This window comes from Coffea arabica, chromosome 2e (assembly GCF_036785885.1).
Source record: "Coffea arabica cultivar ET-39 chromosome 2e, Coffea Arabica ET-39 HiFi, whole genome shotgun sequence".
In the NCBI taxonomy this organism is placed as follows: domain Eukaryota; kingdom Viridiplantae; phylum Streptophyta; class Magnoliopsida; order Gentianales; family Rubiaceae; genus Coffea; species Coffea arabica.
Window position 1 is genome coordinate 74,985,194 of NC_092313.1, and position 18,280 is coordinate 75,003,473.

General features: G+C 36.0%; 2 protein-coding genes and 1 long non-coding RNA gene across 6 annotated transcripts; 1 reads left to right on the forward strand and 2 right to left on the reverse strand.

The window, feature by feature from the left end:
- Window positions 1-3,036: 3,036 nt before the first annotated feature.
- LOC140037096 (uncharacterized) lies at window positions 3,037-4,119 on the reverse strand. The gene is made up of 2 exons (XR_011841059.1): window positions 3,581-4,119; window positions 3,037-3,498 (listed from the first exon to the last, which is right to left on the reverse strand). It is a non-coding gene; the product is annotated as an uncharacterized lncRNA (long non-coding RNA).
- A 290-nt stretch (window positions 4,120-4,409) lies between these two features.
- LOC113733152 (uncharacterized) lies at window positions 4,410-10,941 on the reverse strand. 2 transcript variants are annotated; one of them, XM_072081129.1, is made up of 14 exons: window positions 10,685-10,941; window positions 10,304-10,363; window positions 10,002-10,203; window positions 9,613-9,687; window positions 9,395-9,496; window positions 9,205-9,236; window positions 8,707-8,820; window positions 8,227-8,341; window positions 7,926-8,116; window positions 7,697-7,813; window positions 7,092-7,166; window positions 6,649-6,881; window positions 5,474-5,513; window positions 4,410-5,137 (listed from the first exon to the last, which is right to left on the reverse strand). In XM_072081129.1, exons 1-14 carry the CDS (start codon window positions 10,901-10,903, stop codon window positions 4,568-4,570), a joined length of 2,145 nt encoding a protein of 714 aa, XP_071937230.1. In that variant the 5' UTR covers window positions 10,904-10,941; the 3' UTR covers window positions 4,410-4,567. The 2 variants fall into 2 exon arrangements, with proteins under 2 accessions (XP_071937230.1, XP_027115142.2); XM_027259341.2 differs by having other exon boundaries at window positions 7,092-7,172; window positions 10,685-10,938.
- Window positions 10,942-13,212: 2,271 nt separating this feature from the next.
- Window positions 13,213-18,280, forward strand: LOC140003783 (acetyl-coenzyme A carboxylase carboxyl transferase subunit alpha, chloroplastic-like). 3 transcript variants are annotated; one of them, XM_072081130.1, is made up of 11 exons: window positions 13,213-13,386; window positions 13,900-14,314; window positions 14,534-14,608; window positions 14,763-14,870; window positions 14,957-15,117; window positions 15,505-15,619; window positions 15,718-15,872; window positions 16,093-16,144; window positions 16,224-16,292; window positions 16,541-16,618; window positions 17,105-18,280. In XM_072081130.1, exons 1-11 carry the CDS (start codon window positions 13,355-13,357, stop codon window positions 18,119-18,121), a joined length of 2,277 nt encoding a protein of 758 aa, XP_071937231.1. In that variant the 5' UTR covers window positions 13,213-13,354; the 3' UTR covers window positions 18,122-18,280. The 3 variants fall into 3 exon arrangements, with proteins under 3 accessions (XP_071937231.1, XP_071937232.1, XP_071937233.1); XM_072081131.1 differs by having other exon boundaries at window positions 13,227-13,386; window positions 13,881-14,314; XM_072081132.1 differs by having other exon boundaries at window positions 13,229-13,386; window positions 13,923-14,314.

Sequence of the window (18,280 nt, forward strand, 5' to 3'; positions counted from 1 at the left end):
TTAGAAGTTAATTTTACGGCCATCACTTAAATTCGGGGATGGTATGCACGAGATCGCAGACTTGCTACTCTTTTTCGCATTCTCTAAGGCACTTCACCTTTCACCTGCGACCACAAATCCATCGTTCATTTTGTAGTCCTCTACGGATTAGGAAGCTTTGCTGTGAGAGTTTATTCAGTACCTTGTACTCTTCAATTTTGATCCTTAACCAAATGTAAAGAATTAAGCCTCGTTTGATAATCCAGTTCAGCACTTAAATTTAATGGATTTAGATCTTAATATATTCAGACCGTTTGATAATAAAAAATTAAAAATTTGAATTAATTAAGTGGTACTGCATTTTCTAAGTAAAACTTACTTTCAAAATTAAGTGATAAGCTATTTACTTATTATTGAATGTAATATGCACTCAAATGTATTAGATTTAATACTTAGGATCTTAAGACAACGAAAAGAAAAAAAATGCATATGTGACAAATGAATAAGTCACATTAAGGATAAATACAAGGTATGCACAAGCAACACAACTTGAACACAGAAGCAAATATTGGGAACGCCGACACCATATATATATTTTAAAAAAAATGAGTAAATTTTATATATACTATTAACTAAAGTCATATATATGATATATATGTAAAATTTAGATTTTCAATTCAAATTTAAATTAATTACCATACATTTAACAGCATTTTGTTAGTCTTGTTTTCCTTTTTTGTCTGTCCCAAATTATAGTCCACTTTCCCATTAAGGAATGTAGTAATCTTTCAAATTGTCTAAAATACCCTTATTAAATATCTTGTTATTAATACATTGTTATTAAATACTAACCCACTACATTGAATACATTGAGTTTTTCCAATACATAGATAAATGAAAAGTCTATCTTTGTTATTTATTGGCACTATTGGCGGTAATTGAAACAATCAGGGTGCACTATTGGCGGTAACTGATATTTATTGGCACCATTAGTTGTAACTGATATTAATTGGCAGTCTTCGTGATTAGCATAAGGGTATTTTAGGAAATTATTAATCTAAATTTATGTTTCCAATCAAATTAATTACACTTTCTTAATCTGTATGAAAAAAAAACTAAGACTAACAAAACGAGACGGAGGGAGTACTATATTTTTAGTGTACAGAAGATTATCTAGAAAGAAATATCTTGATTGAGAGGCCAATATTTATTGCTCCGATATTGTTGTTTACGCTACCGGGCATACAACACAGGCAGTACACAACTCGATTGCAGAGAGGTCTCGCGGTCCAATTTTATGGGGTTGCACAAAAGTCATCCGACTTGCTTCACCGTGTTTCGCGCTGCTTTGGAATTCGATTAAAGCCGAGCACTAAAGTTGAGGAATTCGGTTGACCAGGTCCTGTCTGAAACATGGCATCGGTTTGCTTTACTTTAACCTATATTTAATCTACTTTGAATCCTTGATCAATGTAGAGAACTAAAGATTAATTCAAAAGAGATTCCATGCAGAGATTCTTTACATGCAGCAGAAAAGAAATAATCTTGGAAAATTGCTTGGGCTGCCTGATTACCCTTTAATTCTGATTGAGCCTTGTAATTGCGTTTCTGATCATGTTACAGTTCTTTCTTACAAGGAAAACAATCGCAAATCAAAGTGCAATAATGAAAACTATACTTGAATTCCAAGTAGTATTAGGAGTGTAAATTAATCAAGTCACTTGACTCAGACTCTCACGAGTAACTCTATTAAAGGCTCGATCCCAAATTCAGCGTTGATCGAATTCAAGTCGAGTTCGAGCTACTCGATAAAATATTCGAGAGTTGAGTTTGAGTAGAAAAAAATCAAAACTCGAGTAATCGTCGAGCCTCATCGAGTAATATAATTTTTAATTATTTATTATAAAATTATGAAAATTACTAAACAATCAAAATTGAAAACTCGATCGAACTCAATTAAACTCGATTGAGTTTGAATTGGTCGAATTCGAGCTCAAACAAGATAAAATATTTTGAAAAATTCAATGAGTCGAGATCGATCAAGTATTTTCACTCAAGTAGTGCACTGCTAGACTCGATAGTAGCCCTAACAGTAGCTATGTATTGCTGTGGAAAAAAAATAATCACTAGAGTTAATTAAAACCAGAAATGGAAATCGCTTTCAACGTGCCTTAACGAGGTAGCGCAGCGTCTGCGAACAAATACACAGATATTGACCCCCTTTGATTGTTTGACAATTTGCATTCAGACATTCAATACCAACGTCAACGGCAAGCTGCTCATCAATAAATAACGTATGATCGTCCTTTTGATTGTTTCCCGGATTTCGTTTTGTCATTGTACTGTCTCCGCCTAGTCAAATACATGTTCTGCGGATTCTAAGCCAATTGATTAAGCTTGTGCAAAAAGCATAACCATCATTCGACTATTTTTCATCTTATTCATTCTAGTCAATTATTTAGAGCCATACGATTTATTAGCTTCTAAATTGGTATGCATGTACAATGATCCACTATAAGTTCTCAATTTGACCCAAAAAAGGGGAAGAAAAAAACTTAAAAGGGGTCCATTTGGGACTTCAAATCAAGTGATCAGAATCCTGTACCAAAGAGCAATTTCAGGGCCATTTGAAAATTTTGCCTGATGAGCAGTGGTTGAAAATTTCACCCCATTATATACCTGCCTATGTGGTTTGTCCTTGGAAGAAGAAAAACAAGAAGCATATTCTGCAGATACAATTTTCAGTACATAGAAAGAAACTAACTGATGCAGATGTTACCATCCCTGGCCAGTTAATTAGTGCAAAACTTGGAAGCAGCCATAGGGCCAAAACATTATTATCTCGGTTATTAACGTCAGCATCCAAGTTCAGCGATAGAAAATAGAAACACAACTGAAAACATTTATGAACACTCCCTGTAACATCTGAGATAATTAATACTAACTTGATGCTGCAGTGCTGTGCTGTGCTGTGCTGCCAAATCATTGATGAATGTGAGCAATAATCATCATATATAAATATTGTAACAAACCCTCCAGAAAAAAAAAAAACAGTACTTGAAGACAATTTCGACATTCACTATTAGCTTACTACTAGTATATTTGCCAGTCTTGAATACTATCTTTTTCAGATACAACAATCAGTATATAATCATCAAGCGCACTCTAATCTGCTTGATACATGTGTGCTTGTTAAATTGATTGAAATTTAAATTCTTGAGCCCAAAAACAAAGAAAGAAAAGGAAAAAAAGAAAGCCTCTTTTGTCTCGAATGCACACCATCTCCAACAGCCACTATATATAAAAGTTGAGGGCCGGCTCATTGATCTCTAAACTCACTCATAGATTGAAATACTATGGAGAAAACTGAGATGAGAACACGGAGCTTTCGCAACGAAGATTACAACAACAGAAGGGCATTCCTGAGAAGTTACCCCCTTTATGGTGGAGGGGATCAAGATGAAGATGTCAAAGCGGAGAGTGAAAAAGCTGCTGCAAATGAAACCACTACAAAGAAACCTATGAAGAAGATAATCTTGTCAGTGTTTCACTGGGGAGGAGAAAGGGTTTTAGTCTTGAGAAGGTTTAAGCACAAGGTTACCTTCTATGTCGTTACTTGTCTTCCTGTTGGTCTCAAAGCTCCTACTGCTCTCATTTCGGTTTAGCGTCTCCTCAGCTTTAAAAGCTGCTATTTGTCAATATTTGCAGTGCTGTGTCCAGTACAACCATGTGCATCTGGGGAAAAAAAAAGGGGATTTTAAGCTTTTCTATGTGCTTACGAAGCAAGGAGGAATTACTAAATCCGAGCAACAATCAATAGCCATACTTCAGTTTTCCTCTCCTTGTTTGCTTACATGTGAATAGCTAGTAAAACAATAAACAAAACCTTTTTTTTTGGAGAAATATGAATGCTATTTCACTTTTTTATACATAGATGTTTGTCATTTTGTCACTTAGTTATACTTCAACTCGCACATCTTCTGAAACTCTCTCATTATCCAATTTTCCAGACGCTTGAACAAGGTCTAAAGCATTCACATTAGTTACAGTAGCTGACGAACTTTCGTTTGTAAGAAAATCGAAAGATTATGTACTCGGAGGATTATATCAGGTTAAAAGAAGGAAAGAAGTAAGAAAAATTAAGAGAGACCTTGTCCATACCTTGCATGGTTGCTTGGTTCCGAGCTGATTCCCTCCAGAAAAATCACGAAGTTACCCATGAAGAACAAACTTACTCAAGTTCATGCATCACAAAAATTGGTGTGTGCCTCCTCAATGTGTATTACTTGTTAGCACAATGCACATTGTGTTGCAGAGGCACTTTCTTCAGCCAGAAGCGCTTTTTAAATCCCATATTCTAACTTATCAAAGTTGCACATTTTTAATTTCAAGACCTAAGTAGGTTTAGCCGTGTGGTTACCAAAATGTGATTCTTGGTACAAACGGAACTGTTTTACTGAAAGATCAGGAACAGATTGTACAGCGAGTTTTCTTTGTTTCTTTGTTTGTTTTAGATTGTATAACTAGTTGAGCAAGGACTTGACCCAGAATCATCAACAACATAAGCGTCCATTGCCTCAACCTACAATCAAGGAGGCAACACAACTAGCTGACTCAATATGAGATCAGATACAGATTTGCCATGCTTATCAATTCTCCTTGAGCAATTAACACCACCGTCCAGAATATTACGCACTACAACATTCAAAGAATGAATCCCCCTTGCTTCATAAATTTCCACCTTAACATGTTCATTTACCCACAAGTCTCTTCTTGCAACAGCATCTGAATCAGGAAAGGAACAGTGATTTGACAGAACTGAAACGGCTTCCTTCACCCACTCTGGTGATATAATCATCTTCAGCCTATCAATATCAGGCGGAAAATGAGGGATAATGGAGAAATTTAGGTCATTTCCTTTATCACCAGCCCTGGAATGAGCGACTTCATAGAGAGGAATGTGCTGACCAGAAGGAGCAGGACAGCCGATTGTCTGTGGCACCAGGAATTCCTCGTACTGAGCCGAAAGTGATTCTGAGACCAATTCATTATCAGTAGAAGTCTGCTTTATATCTTTAAGGCTGGAAGTGTGATCATTTGAGTCCATTATGTTGTTTCTTGCAGCCATAATATGCCAGTGAACATGCTCGCGGCATACCTGAATGAACACAATATACATGCAAATAGCTTACTTCTAGAACTATACTAATTCAGCTTCTAAATTTAATTTGTGAGTGGAGACTCTAATCCCAAATTAAGGGCTATAAGCCATTTTAACTCTACAGGCAGGGTAACATGTATGCTATTGAAAACCATGGGGAAGTCAACAAAGCACCTTGATAACTAGAAATAAATAGAAGTCCAATGCTAAAGCCAAAGCAGGAGAAATTAATGACAGAGCACAAAGCTTTTGCAAATAAAATTCATCTCCTTTTTGTGTGTGTGTGTACTGCACATGCGCATTTTTGAGAGAGAGAGAGAGAGAGAGAGATACCAATCCCTTTTCGAGAATAATCTCTTTCTTGTATCCGATGCTGCATAGGAAAAAAAAATGAATGGCATAAGAAAATGCAAGAAAAGGAAACTGAAGGGCAGGCAGAAAAGAAGAAATAAATTGAAAAATATAACCGTTTACAAAAATCAAAACTAGAGTGGCTTACAAAACAAGTTCAAGAACCACAAAATTTGCAAAAATCATATGGGAAGGGGTACACATAACAGGATTTCTAATTAAAAATCACAATATCTACATAGTTGAAGTACAGTGCCAAGAGAAACAAATAAAACATAAAAACAATTCCAATAATAACTTTATCACATTTCTACTCCAAAGTTGAGCTCCCATCAGTACAGGAATTAGGCAAGACCATGTCATGTATAGCAATAATAAACCCAGCTAAAGAGATGACAATCTCATTCAATCACTTTTAGTCATGCCAGTTAATTAGCCGGTGCATTTTCAAAGTTTAGCTTGTGGTAGATAAGTGAAAGATTATTTGCACTTTCGCGGATGGATCACCTCAAATAGTCATAATGAATTTTTCTTTTTCTTCTTCGTATTTTCATCAGATAAGGTATTTTTGACCTTTTCTTTAGTCACAACTATAACTGCACATTCTTGATTACAATCATTCACATCTTTCACCAATAACAGTGAAGTACAAATCGATTTAGTTACCAAGTAGCATGAAATCAATTTGTCCAGAGATGATTGATGTAGTCTGGAGTCATGGACATCTTGGAGGTCACTCTGACATTAGTTATATCTTGGGTATTTTCTATTATATCTTTTCAAGCCTTTAGGGGAAGGTCTTTGCTTTGGCCAGCATAAAGGAACAATCATAGGTATGCAGCAGATGAAAAAGGTGCTCTGAACGGGTTTCACTTCATCCATTTGGGATCTCAGGACTAAGTTTATTGCTCTAGCCCTAGGTCTGAAGCATATCGAGCTTCTTAACACATCATGCAACTATGTCTAGCCAAAATTGGGCATAGAATATAATGGAATGACATAAAAATGACAAAACAAGCCTATGCAATCACCAAATACTGTATGTCATGTAAAAGAAACTTCAACTGGATCAGTACATTAAAACATGTGAAGTTTCATGTCATCAATTTAGTAGCTCTAGTCAAAGGCACACAGACAAGTAATCAGGAGTATTAGACCTGATACCACCACCACCAGCTGGCCCATTTGTGTATAATGCTGTGAACTCCTTTGTAAATTGGATGGCATGGTCTTCTCGCTCAAATAAGCCATCCATGCGTAATCTAATATCTTCAACAGCCCTGGTCAATCCGCCAATCTTGCTGTTTGCCCTTAGGCTATCCAAGCCAATAATATAGGAAATTATGTTGTTGTTTACACCAGGGTATGTTTCTTCCATCCATGATCTTACCTGAGGCAATTCACAATTTATTTTATCTGATGTACCAAGATTGGAACCCAACATAGTTTGTTTGCTTAAAAAAAAAATAAAAATGGAATATTACTCATTTATATTTGTATGATGAAGAGTAATTAATCCACCACAAATACAAGAAAGAAGCCTAGATGTTTGTGAGACCAAGCAAGGATCGAAATTCTCCAGTTGATAAATTTACTTTACCAAATGTTCAGCAGCATTCGCACGTTCTACACATTTGTGTCCCCCGTAGGAGATCTCACCCCAGCCTTTCCAGCCCTGATCCTACACACAGAATTATTGGAATATCATGAACAAACATAAACCTTCATGTGTGTCAAATGAGAGTTATTACAACTAAAATAAACAATTTGACCAGTTTTTCTAAGTCTATGCAATAAAAACTGATCATGAAAGAAAGGAAAACACATTTGCTCCAACAAAAACATGAAGCAAAACCATCAAATCAGAAGAAAGAAAGGGCAGGAAATGATACTCAAGTTAGGTTGCTTGTTGTTTGGAGACTCAAAGCAAGATTATTCTTCTGGAATGATCGTTCCAATTGAAGGAACCATCTTCTCACAAAGTGCTTTGTCAATGAAGCTTTCTTTTTTTCTTTTATCTTCCACAACATGGTTATTGCCATTATCGACCAGAAAATAATTTTAGAACTCAATCCATGTGAGCTTTAACGTTCATGCAATTTACTATTTGATGTATCACATATGTTGCCTATATGGAGGTCTTGATGCTGCTAAATAGTTTCTATAAGCAAATAAAGATATCTATGATGCCAAAATTTGCCATACCTTAGAGGCTAATAGCAATAATTTATCAGGTAAGGGTTCAGCAGATGGCTTTGCTCCACTGCAAAGAACTTTACAGTCTGATAATGGTTGAAATGAAACATCTTGTAAGTTTATGACCTGCACGAGAGAGAGGGGATATCAATTACCTATTTTGTGCTTTATTCTCTTAATAGTCCTTTAGCTCATCGACTCAAACATTTACTGCATGAAATATGCAAATACAGCTTACCACATCTGGAGTGATATAAGCACTAGGATCCCCAACTTCATAGAGAAGCTGTTCAGCACATGTGCTAGGATTTAAAACTCCTCTACTCCCTTCTGCCTTTGCAACACATACTGTCCCATCAAACCTAACTTCAGCAAATGGAAGAGACAAATCCAGCAGGTCTTTAAAAGACATGTCTCTGTTTTTGTCACCTTCAATGGAAAATAAACTAATACATGAATAAATGAAGTGATCAAAAAGAATGAAACAGGATTCTAGCACAGCCTGTAGAGTGGAAGATAAAGTTGAAATGAAAAATCACCTGGGTGCATGTAGTACCCTCCTGTAAGCTGGCAACCACATTCTAGTAGGTGGCCAGATAGTGAACCTTGGGCTAGTAGCTCATATTCATCCCAATTCCATCCCAGTTCGTAAACCTGATCTTGCCAAAAGGAAGTAAGATAGATTAGCTTCTTAAGAAGCTCTCCCCACAAAAAGGGAAAAAAAAAAGGCTCTAATCTGAACCTAACTAGAAACTGGGTAGCAGCAAGCCACCAATGGCACAGAACTCCCTCTGAAAATAGAAATGAAGATAGAAGGGAAAATGAAAAAATAAAAGATTTTTTACCAGATTTTAATAGCATTGAAACTTAAAAAAGATATATTCATGCAAGGATTGTTTTCCAAGCAACTATAGTTGAGATGTTAAAAGATCTATTCATGCAAAGTTTCACTTATGCTGCCAAAAAATCACTATCAACTTAGACCTTATATTACAAAGAAAAGCAACCCAAGTTCATACCATTGGAGCCAAAAATAATGCAGCATCAGCAACTCTAGAAGTAATAACTACATTTGGTCTGTACTTCTCTAGACATTTGACAATTGGAGCTGCACCCAAGTATACACTTACGCCCTGCAGAATTAGGCAGAAAGTAAGCCAATAACTTTCTAATTCTGAAATATAACAGACAGAATCATAATATCAGAAGTTTAAAAAAAATCTTTTTTTTGGGGGGGGGGGGGGGGGTTCTGGGGAAGGTGTGGATATCGCTGCTCTATATCTTAAAATTACCTCATCCATTATGGGAGCCAGTGGAAAGAATCTTAAGTAAAATGAAAAATGACAAAAACACATTGGAGATTTTTCCTTTAATTAAGCAAGAAAGGCGGCCATGCATTTTCTTTATGACAGCAATGATAAGCACAACACCGAGATAATCAGATAGACCATAAATACCATGGTAAAAATCTATAAAAAGATAACTTAAAAAGAACAAATAAAAGTACCAAATCTTACACCATCAACGTTTCTTAGATGATCACTGAGACCTGAATGTTTCCCAAAAAAATGGAAGTGTCAGTAAGAAAACTATGGATTTTGATAAAAAGGATCAGGGAGAGTATACTGAATGCCCAAATAACATGAACGACTCTATGGCAAAAGGCTATAAGCTTTTGCATGGTTATACATAAGCATTGGAGGATACCTGATCTTTGAATTGCAAACTGATGAGCCAGACCAACATTGATACCAATTCCCAGTTTGGTTGCGATTTGTAACACTTCTTCCTGAGCGCCAACAGGATCCTCTTCATCCATTTGCAACAATAAGAACAAAAGTCCATTCAAATAAAGGAATTTTTAAGTAAAAAGCTTAGATCAATATTTCAAGAGAGACAGAATTTCAACTCTTTCAGCTTCTTACTTGCACCCATGTTGGCGATAATGCAAACTCCTCTCTCTACAGCCAAAGGCAAGAGCAACTGCATCCACTCTGAAACTGCACAATTACATGACTTTCAGCGAAGAAGCAACAAAACCTGCATTTCCAACCTATTGAACTGGGGAATCAAAGTTGTGCCTAGAAATATTTTCAACTCATCAAAATTCTGGGTATAGTTAATCGGGGATAAATAGGAAGCTTAAAGTGACTTCTCCGCAAAAGAGAAATCACAAAAAGCCCACAAATTTAGCTAATATTAGGATATCAACACATCTAGCAGTGGCACTTGAGAAGAGCAGCAAGAATATACAAACATCTCATCCGTGCATTATCACATAAAGATTAATAAGCCATATGCATTGCAAACATACTTCGAGGATCGTAGCCCTTCCCACCAGACTTGCTTGCTTGGTAGCGCTCAGCAAGTGTGCGCTCCGCTAGGCACTCAAGTACTAGATAGTCTAACTCCTTCACTCTCTGAAGCAGCTTTAGAGCTGCCAAGGGTCGATCTCCACCAAACCCAGCACCACAACCAACGTAAACCTTTTCCTTGCGCCTTTGCGGGTTCCTCCTCTGCAATGCAACAGAAATTTTATAAAAAAGAAACGCATATACAAATTCGCTTGGCTTTGTTTGTTGACTATATATCAAAGAAGTCGAAGAACAAACAAACCAGTCTGACGACAGAGTCATGGAACTCTTGGGAGTCATAATATGGAGTTGCTATTGAGGCCTGAAAATCCCATGTATAAGAATCAAGAATTATTGAAATTTAAAACCCACAATTAATTTAAGAAGATAATCATAAACAGCATTTTCACAAACACCATCACTTCATCGCCTTCGCCAATTTTCTGTGGATGATCATTCTTAACGCTACCTATATAGTAAAAATAGAAACTTCTATACGAAAATGTGCTGTTCTACATAATCGAAGAATGGTTAGCCGATAAAGATTCATCTTTTCCTAAATGATCAGAACTCTTTCCCACAAATACAGTCAACAGTATGGAAAATGGGCAAGAAAATGACATGGAATAAGAAAGATTGGTACAATTAATGTTGAGTCCGAAGCTGAGGGGATGATACTATGTTCTTCCATGGAGGGTCCAGGCAGTCTAAAGAGGAGTGCTGAATCTTCCAAGGAAGAATGAATGTTTAAGTAGAAGCGGCAGCAGAGTCCCAGAAGCAAACCGAAGTCATGCGTTTGGCTAAACGGCTCAAAGATAGGCGTAATTGTCCATTGCGTTTCAGTTTCTTTTGTCCATTGCATTTCCACCCTATATTTTGTCTTGTTAGGGACGCAAAGTAACCGGTAAAGATGTTGGAATGTGAGAAATAAAAGATTGAAGACTATGAAACTTCAGTCTGGCCAGAATTTAAGTAGGAGCCTGTTTGGCAAACAAATTTTTTGCCAAGTCCGTATTCTACAAATTTTTTAAAAGCTTTAACTATACTAACCTCAAAAAATTTCTCAAAATTTTTAAATTATACACTTCAAAAAATTCAAAAATTTACATTTCAAAAATTTTTTCTATAACTTCTACATTAAATTACAGTAAAATTTTAGACAAATACCAAAAAAATTCATTTGACAAACGAGGCCTATGAAACTTCAGTGTAGCCAGAATTTAAGTAGGTGACAGGTAAACGTTAATTGCACCTTACATTTTAGTAATTGCACTTTCATAATTTATTTTTTCATATAGTCTAATGTATGAAAATCATATGATAAAAATGACAGTAAAAATGTGATTAATAAGAAGCAAAGTGCGATTAATATTTCTTTAGGTGAAATATGGAATATAGTCTAGTAAGAAGTTATCTATGAGAAAAGATTATTGTCAATTATGAGGCGATTAATTTAGAAGAGATATGACTATGAAGTTTCAGTACGAAACATATTTCTATTGATCAAATAAAGAGTCTTGTACATAGTCTGCATCAGTTTTATTCCACTTCTCAAATTTAATGTCATAATTAAGACGTATTTGAAATCTAAAATTGAAAATTTAGCGTTGTCAAGTTTGTCCAATTATTAGCAAGAAACAAGATGATGAATTAAAACAATAAATGTATGTTACTCAAGATCAGTGGATAACAACTCTCCCTTATGTACTTCATGGATAAAACAAAGATCAAGCTTGTTGATTTTTTCACAATATCATGGACCATGTGAAATAGCATATTATTTTAGATGAAGTTGAGAGAGTGATCGATAAGTAGATTGAGCCGGTAGATTGAATTTTGACAAATTAAAAGCTGCGATTTGGAAATGGAAACTTTTGAAGTTGCAAACCACAATTCAACCTAAAACTTGGAACGATATTTGTATTTCATTAAACTTGGGGTGGCAGGGTGTAATTTTAGTGCAGTTAGATGGGATTAACTCACCTACTATTAGTACATGGTGGGTCCATAAGTCTTCTTATTGGCATTATCCATTATCCCACACACCCTATCTACGTGTAACAAACCATCCAATCACTCCCGCCCTATTTTTCAGACATGACGTGGACAATTATCATGAATCGTGTTTGTTAACAAGGACCTGTAATTACATGTAGCATCCAGTATGGCCCCCGATGTAACCAGTGCGGGGCACCAATTACCATACTTGTTCTATAGTTATTCTAATACTTTTGTTCACATGAAACAGGAAAAGTGGGTCTAAAACATGCAAGAAACAAAAGTTGAAACCTGAAAAGTGGTATAAAGTTGAATTCTTTCTAAAATCTTATAGTTACAAGTCGTTCTACAAATATGTGTCTGTTATCATGAATCGTGTTTGTTAACAAGGACCTGTAATTACATGTAGCATCCAGTATGGCCCCCGATGTAACCAGTGCGGGGCACCAATTACCATACTTGTTCTATAGTTATTCTAATACTTTTGTTCACATGAAACAGGAAAAGTGGGTCTAAAACATGCAAGAAACAAAAGTTGAAACCTGAAAAGTGGTATAAAGTTGAATTCTTTCTAAAATCTTATAGTTACAAGTCGTTCTACAAATATGTGTCTTAATTTTGATTGTAAAATAACTCACCATGCATTCATAAAAATTTGCTTTTTAAAGCACCAAAAAAATGTGCTTTTTATATATTTGAGATGATTATTAAGCATTTGCAATAATTTATCTCTTTTTTTTGTAATAAAAGAATCTCTGGATATTTCTTTGAAAGTAATAGGAACTTTTTATGTACTAAAGTTGTTAAACGAAATCAGAATGATTGGATAACACTAAAGTGCTTGGATGAATTTGTTATAATAACTATTGAAAGTAATTCATCACTAAATAACTGTTCATGTGAATAAGTTATTTTAAACCCATTCAGAAACTTGTCATTGAAAATGGAAGGTTGGGATGGGTACTTGGATTGATGATAATAGAGAAGAGATTGTAAGTGGAAGCTCTGAATTTAAAAAATCTCACTTATAAAAAAAAAAAAAAAAGCTTGTCATTGAACAACTTAGAAAGCGCAAACTTTGGGGGGTGCAAAACTGATGCAAATTATAGATACGAAGGACCATTATCGAAATTACCTGACAAAATGGTTCTTCACGCTTCCTGTTGAGGTATCATAACCGTTGGTTTGTCAAACTACCCTGCTCACCATTTCCGTTCAGTTCACTTTGGAGAGACTTTTGGTAGGCTAAAACATTGACAAGAACCAATTAAGGCAAAAAGTGGTTAACAAATAGTAGCAAAAACCCAAAAACTTCATGCTCAAGTTCTTCAGTTTATGTAGCTCATGGTATGTTCTTTCTGATTATTCGTTTCCTTTTTCCATACTCAAATGTGTTTTAGTTAAATGCTAAGTTAAGTGCTTAACTTCAAGACTTCCTGAAATGTTAATTCGTGAAATATGACTCTGCATGACTTAGTTGGTATTTCATTCAAGATTTCTTTTTATGTTTTTTACTTCATAATTTTTCACCAAAATTTACTGATTTGTGTGCCCTTTGCGGTTCAATCGTCTTTTTCTTAAGGTTATGATGATTGATCTGATACAATTGGGATTCCTAAGTTATATAATGAAGGGCGCATCTTCAATTTATTCTGCGTAATAGGTGGCAAAATTAATCCTTTTGTGAACATATTCTGGTAGAAATATGCTACGCAGCTTTTAATTAAACTGGAATGCTAGTATGCTACTACAAAAAAGGCAAAGGATTGCATTTTTCTCTAGTTGTTCCCTTTCTGCACCTTGAATTTTCCCAATCCGAATTTATCATACTCTGAATGCAGATATTCTGTCTCTGTAAAGCTTCAATTCTGATTGTAAATCAGGGTTTGAGATGACTTCATTATCTATAACGGCTGCAAACTATGGAAGAGGAAGAAGTGAAGAGAATAGCATTCTGGGACACTGGCCAAGTTTTTCTTTCAGAAATGAGCTCTTTTCTAATAGTATTACTGTTGGCGGTTTGTCTGGGTGTTCAGAGGGTGTTTGGTTCAGAGCTGTGCAAGAATCAAGAGTGCTAAGCGAGAAGAAATTTCGGGTTGCTGCTAAAATCAAAAGAGGGAAGAAGCATGATTACCCTTGGCCAGATGATATTGACCCAAACACTGACAATCCATTAGCTTATCTGTCTTACTTTAAGCCTCTCGATGAGAAACCTAAACCAGTCACCCTCGCTTTTGAGAAGCCATTGGTTGATTTGGAAAAAAAGATAATGGAGGTATATATCTTCACAACTTAAGCTTTAGTAACTTCATGCTGATTTACTCTAATTGATGTGCTAAATATATTTCAAATATATGTGACATGAATAGAACAGTTTTTTGATACATTAGCAATCATACTGCAATCTTATTGCGCAGAAGATTGTTTGTGCATGACCAATGTTGCTGCTCATTTATTTATCTTGTGCTCTCTTTGTCTCTTATTCCTTGTATAGGTATCGCGAATGGCTGATGAAACTGGACTAGATTTCAGCAATCAGATCAATGCTCTTGAAGCTAAGTATGAACAGGTATTTTCAAGGAATGTGATCATATCTTTTTATTCCCTGATTCATAACCAAGACATGGACAAAACATAATTTGCAAGACTTAATTTTTACTCAGTTACAAAAAAAAAGTGACATTCTTATAGCTTCAATTCTAAGCTATCTTGCAAAATTTTAGGCTCTCAAAGATCTATACACACATTTAACACCAATTCAACGCTTGACTATTGCTCGACATCCAAACAGGCCAACTGTTCTGGATCATATCGTGAACATCACAGATAAAGTATGTCTTCTGCTTTTACCTTTTTTTTTCTGGTAATATTTCTTGTATTTAGAGCAAAAATCTTACTCATTTTCAATGTCGTAAAGTGGGTAGAACTCCATGGAGATCGTGCAGGCTATGATGATCCAGCTATTGTGACTATCTTAGGGAGCATCGAAGGTAGAAGCTATATGTTCATAGGTCATCAGAAAGGAAGAAACACCAAAGAAAATATTATGCGCAACTTTGCCATGCCAACTCCTCATGGGTAAGTTTCACAGAAATCATTTTCCAGAAATGCCAAGGTCGAATGTGTAGTATTACTTTACTAATGCTATGAACACTTAAGAAGATAGTTAAACATTTCTAGTAAGCAATAGTGTAACAAAAGGTTCAAATTGGATAGTTGAAATGTACATATCTGGTTTAGATAATCAGGAGACAAACAGGATGCTTCTTCACTCTTAAAATTGTGCAGTTAAAAGTCAAGAAACAAAATTTAAGCCGTATTCTTTTGTAGAAAAAAAAATTCTCAATTCCTTTTCTTATGTTGCTTTAGTTACAACAGCATTCAATCCAATTTGCACAGTGTAGATCTATTTAGGTAAAAGAATATGCATGATGCCTGACAAACTGTTGCAAACTTTCCATGCAGCTATAGGAAGGCATTGCGGATGATGAAATATGCTGATCATCACGGTTTTCCTATTGTTACCTTTGTAGATACACCAGGGGCTTTTGCTGATCTGAAATCTGAGGAACTTGGTCAGGTGCAATAACTGACGCTTGTCTTGCATTTCATTTCTGCAACTTTAAATTCGCCCTAGAGTGTAAGACATCCGTGAATGATTCAATAAAAAATGTGCAGGGTGAAGCTATAGCCCACAATTTAAGGACAATGTTTGGCCTTAAGGTTCCAATTGTAACAGTTGTGACTGGTGAAGGTGGTTCAGGTGGAGCTCTTGCAATTGCTTGTGCCAACAAGTTGTTTATGTTGGAAAACTCTGCATTTTATGTTGCAAGGTGATGTTTGGTTAATCGCATACATTTCCTCAAAAGTTTGCTGTTATAAATAGTCGAACCGAAATAAATAATTTTTCCCAGATTACTAACTTTTCCTCATGGAGGCCACAATATTTCTATCACTACCATAAACAAAGTTCAGGCAATTATTCATATTTAACTATAGGAAAACTTATTAAACTGCCTTTAAAATACTTTTATTCTTGATTTTCTCAATCAGTCCAGAAGCATGTGCTGCGATACTGTGGAAGTCCTCCCAAGCAGCTCCAAAGGTATAGATTGAAACTTTTCATAGAGTTTTTGGAATCTGCAGATCCTAATTATAGCCACATTACCTGTACACTTGAATAGGCTGCTGAAAAGCTGAGGATTACTGCACAAGAACATTATAGGCTAAGGATTGCAGATGGAATCATCCCCGTAAGGACATCATCTTCTTATATTAGCTTCATTTCCTAGTTTGGTAAGAAGTAGCTTTCAAGGGAAGATTGGGGCTGTTAAATTTGAATGAGTAATCTAAAGCCAGGAGCATAAATGGTTGCCGGTTGCTTAAACCTGAGCTGCAAGTTATTTCATTTAGAATAGAGGTTTTGTGCGGAAACGTTGACATTTATTTATTATTGTTTTTTTCAGTGAAGGTATTTCATGAATGCTCCCATTGCCTGCAGGAACCTCTTGGTGGCGCACATGCTGATCCTCTGTGGAGTTCTCAACAGATTAAATTTGCAATCATCCAGGCTGTAGAGGTAAAGTGTTTTTACTCACGTCATTATAAGCTGGAAGCTGTTATGATTAAGGAAAGATAATTCTCCTTCACAAGCTTAAGTTTTCAAGAACCCGAATACAAACACACGCACGCACACATGCACAATGAAAATGAATGACGAAAAAACTGAACAACTTTCAGTCAAGCATCAGCGTGGGAACTAAGTGTCAGAAGGCATGAATCAAAAGACCGCATCTCTCTTTAGAAATAACAAATTACTCAAAATTGCAGCTCATATTTCTGAACATATTTGCTTTTATTACTTTGTTAATGAACTGCTCTTTCAGAAAGTTAGAAAGAATTAATCTCTTTTGTTCCTTTTCACTCTACAAGGCACTAGCCGTCAATATTACCAGTGATGTGCAAAGTATTCAGAATTTGGCATTTTAGTGCGTCACTCTTGAATTCCTGTACTCTGCATTGTTTTCTTCCTCGAGGTTGACTGTTGTTAGCTTAATATATCCAGGAATTGAGCAAAATGAGTACTGAAGAACTGCTTCGCCACCGTATGCTCAAATTTCGGTCAATTGGAGTTGGAGGTTATAAAGAAGATGGTCTGGTTGAACCTGAAAGGAAGCGTAACATGAAGCCATCCGAGGTAAATGCCCCAAAGAATGCTGACATAGAATCTGAGCTTGAAGATCTGAGGAACAAAATTTTTGAAGCAAAGGGTCCATCTGATCCAATCACCATTGGAGCAGTTGGGAAACTTGAAGAAGATCTTGACCGGGAGATGACCAAAGCTTTCATTTCTATGGGCTTGAAAGACAAGATTGAGTCACTCAAGTTGGATATAGCCAGAGCCCGTAAACCAAATCAACCACTTAGCAGGCCTTTACAGGAGAAAGCAGACAAAATAGTCAAAGAATTTAAGCAAAAGTTATCTTGGCCTGGGGCCTATCTTGGATTGAAGCAAAAGGTACAAACTCTTACCATGGCTAGAAGGCTCATTAAGTTGAAAGAGCAAAGTAGCAGACTGAAAACTGAAGTTAACCAGAAAATTACACTAGAGATCAGAGCCAAGATGGATCATTTCAAAAAGGCTTTGGAGAAGTCATCAAGAGGAGATTCATTAGATAGCAATTTAGCTGAGGAATTACAAATGGTTAAGAAAGAACTAGAGGATGTTTTGAGGTCAGCTAACTTGGACATCGTGGGAATAACTAAAAGAAAGGACGAATTCAAACAACCTGATATTAAGGAGAAGGCAAAGCAGATAAACAAAGAGATCAGCAAGGAAATAGAAAGTGCAGTAGACAGAGCAGGAGTTCGGAACAAAATTGAAGAACTAAAGGTGGAATTTGCAAAAGACTCGAGCTCAGAAAAAGTCAAAAAGTTGGAAGCAGAGATAAAACAAAGAGTTGCTAGTGCTCTTAGTGTCAGCCAACTCAAGGAAGAGGTTGAGAAACTAAGACAGGAGCTGGCTTCAAGCACTAGAGCAGATGTTGGAGCTGCAGTTGGTGCTGATAGTGGTAGATTATGAGATTCATTAACTTTATGCTTACTAGATATTGGTGCATGCACACTCATGTAATCACATAATGTTGTACACATACTTTTTGCTTTGTTTAGGATAATAGGACAAGGGATGAGAACAAGTTGCTGAAAGGATTGAAGTTTGTATTGTTTTTCATGCCGCCAA

Bases quoted from the DNA above. Each gene is read 5' to 3' on its own strand.
- LOC113733152 (XM_027259341.2), bottom strand. From the start codon at position 10,903: ATGCAATGGACAAAAGAAACTGAAACGCAATGGACAATTACGCCTATC. The intron at 10,204-10,303 runs GTTTGTTTGTTC...GTTGCATTGCAG, and splicing joins ATGACTCTGTCGTCAGACTG to AGGAGGAACCCGCAAAGGCG. The intron at 9,237-9,394 runs GTATCCTCCAAT...GGAAACATTCAG, and splicing joins GTTTGCAATTCAAAGATCAG to GTCTCAGTGATCATCTAAGA.
- LOC140003783 (XM_072081130.1), top strand. From the start codon at position 13,355: ATGCTCAAGTTCTTCAGTTTATGTAGCTCATG. The intron at 13,387-13,899 runs GTATGTTCTTTC...GTCTCTGTAAAG, and splicing joins TTCAGTTTATGTAGCTCATG to CTTCAATTCTGATTGTAAAT. The intron at 15,118-15,504 runs GTAAGTTTCACA...CTTTCCATGCAG, and splicing joins GCCATGCCAACTCCTCATGG to CTATAGGAAGGCATTGCGGA.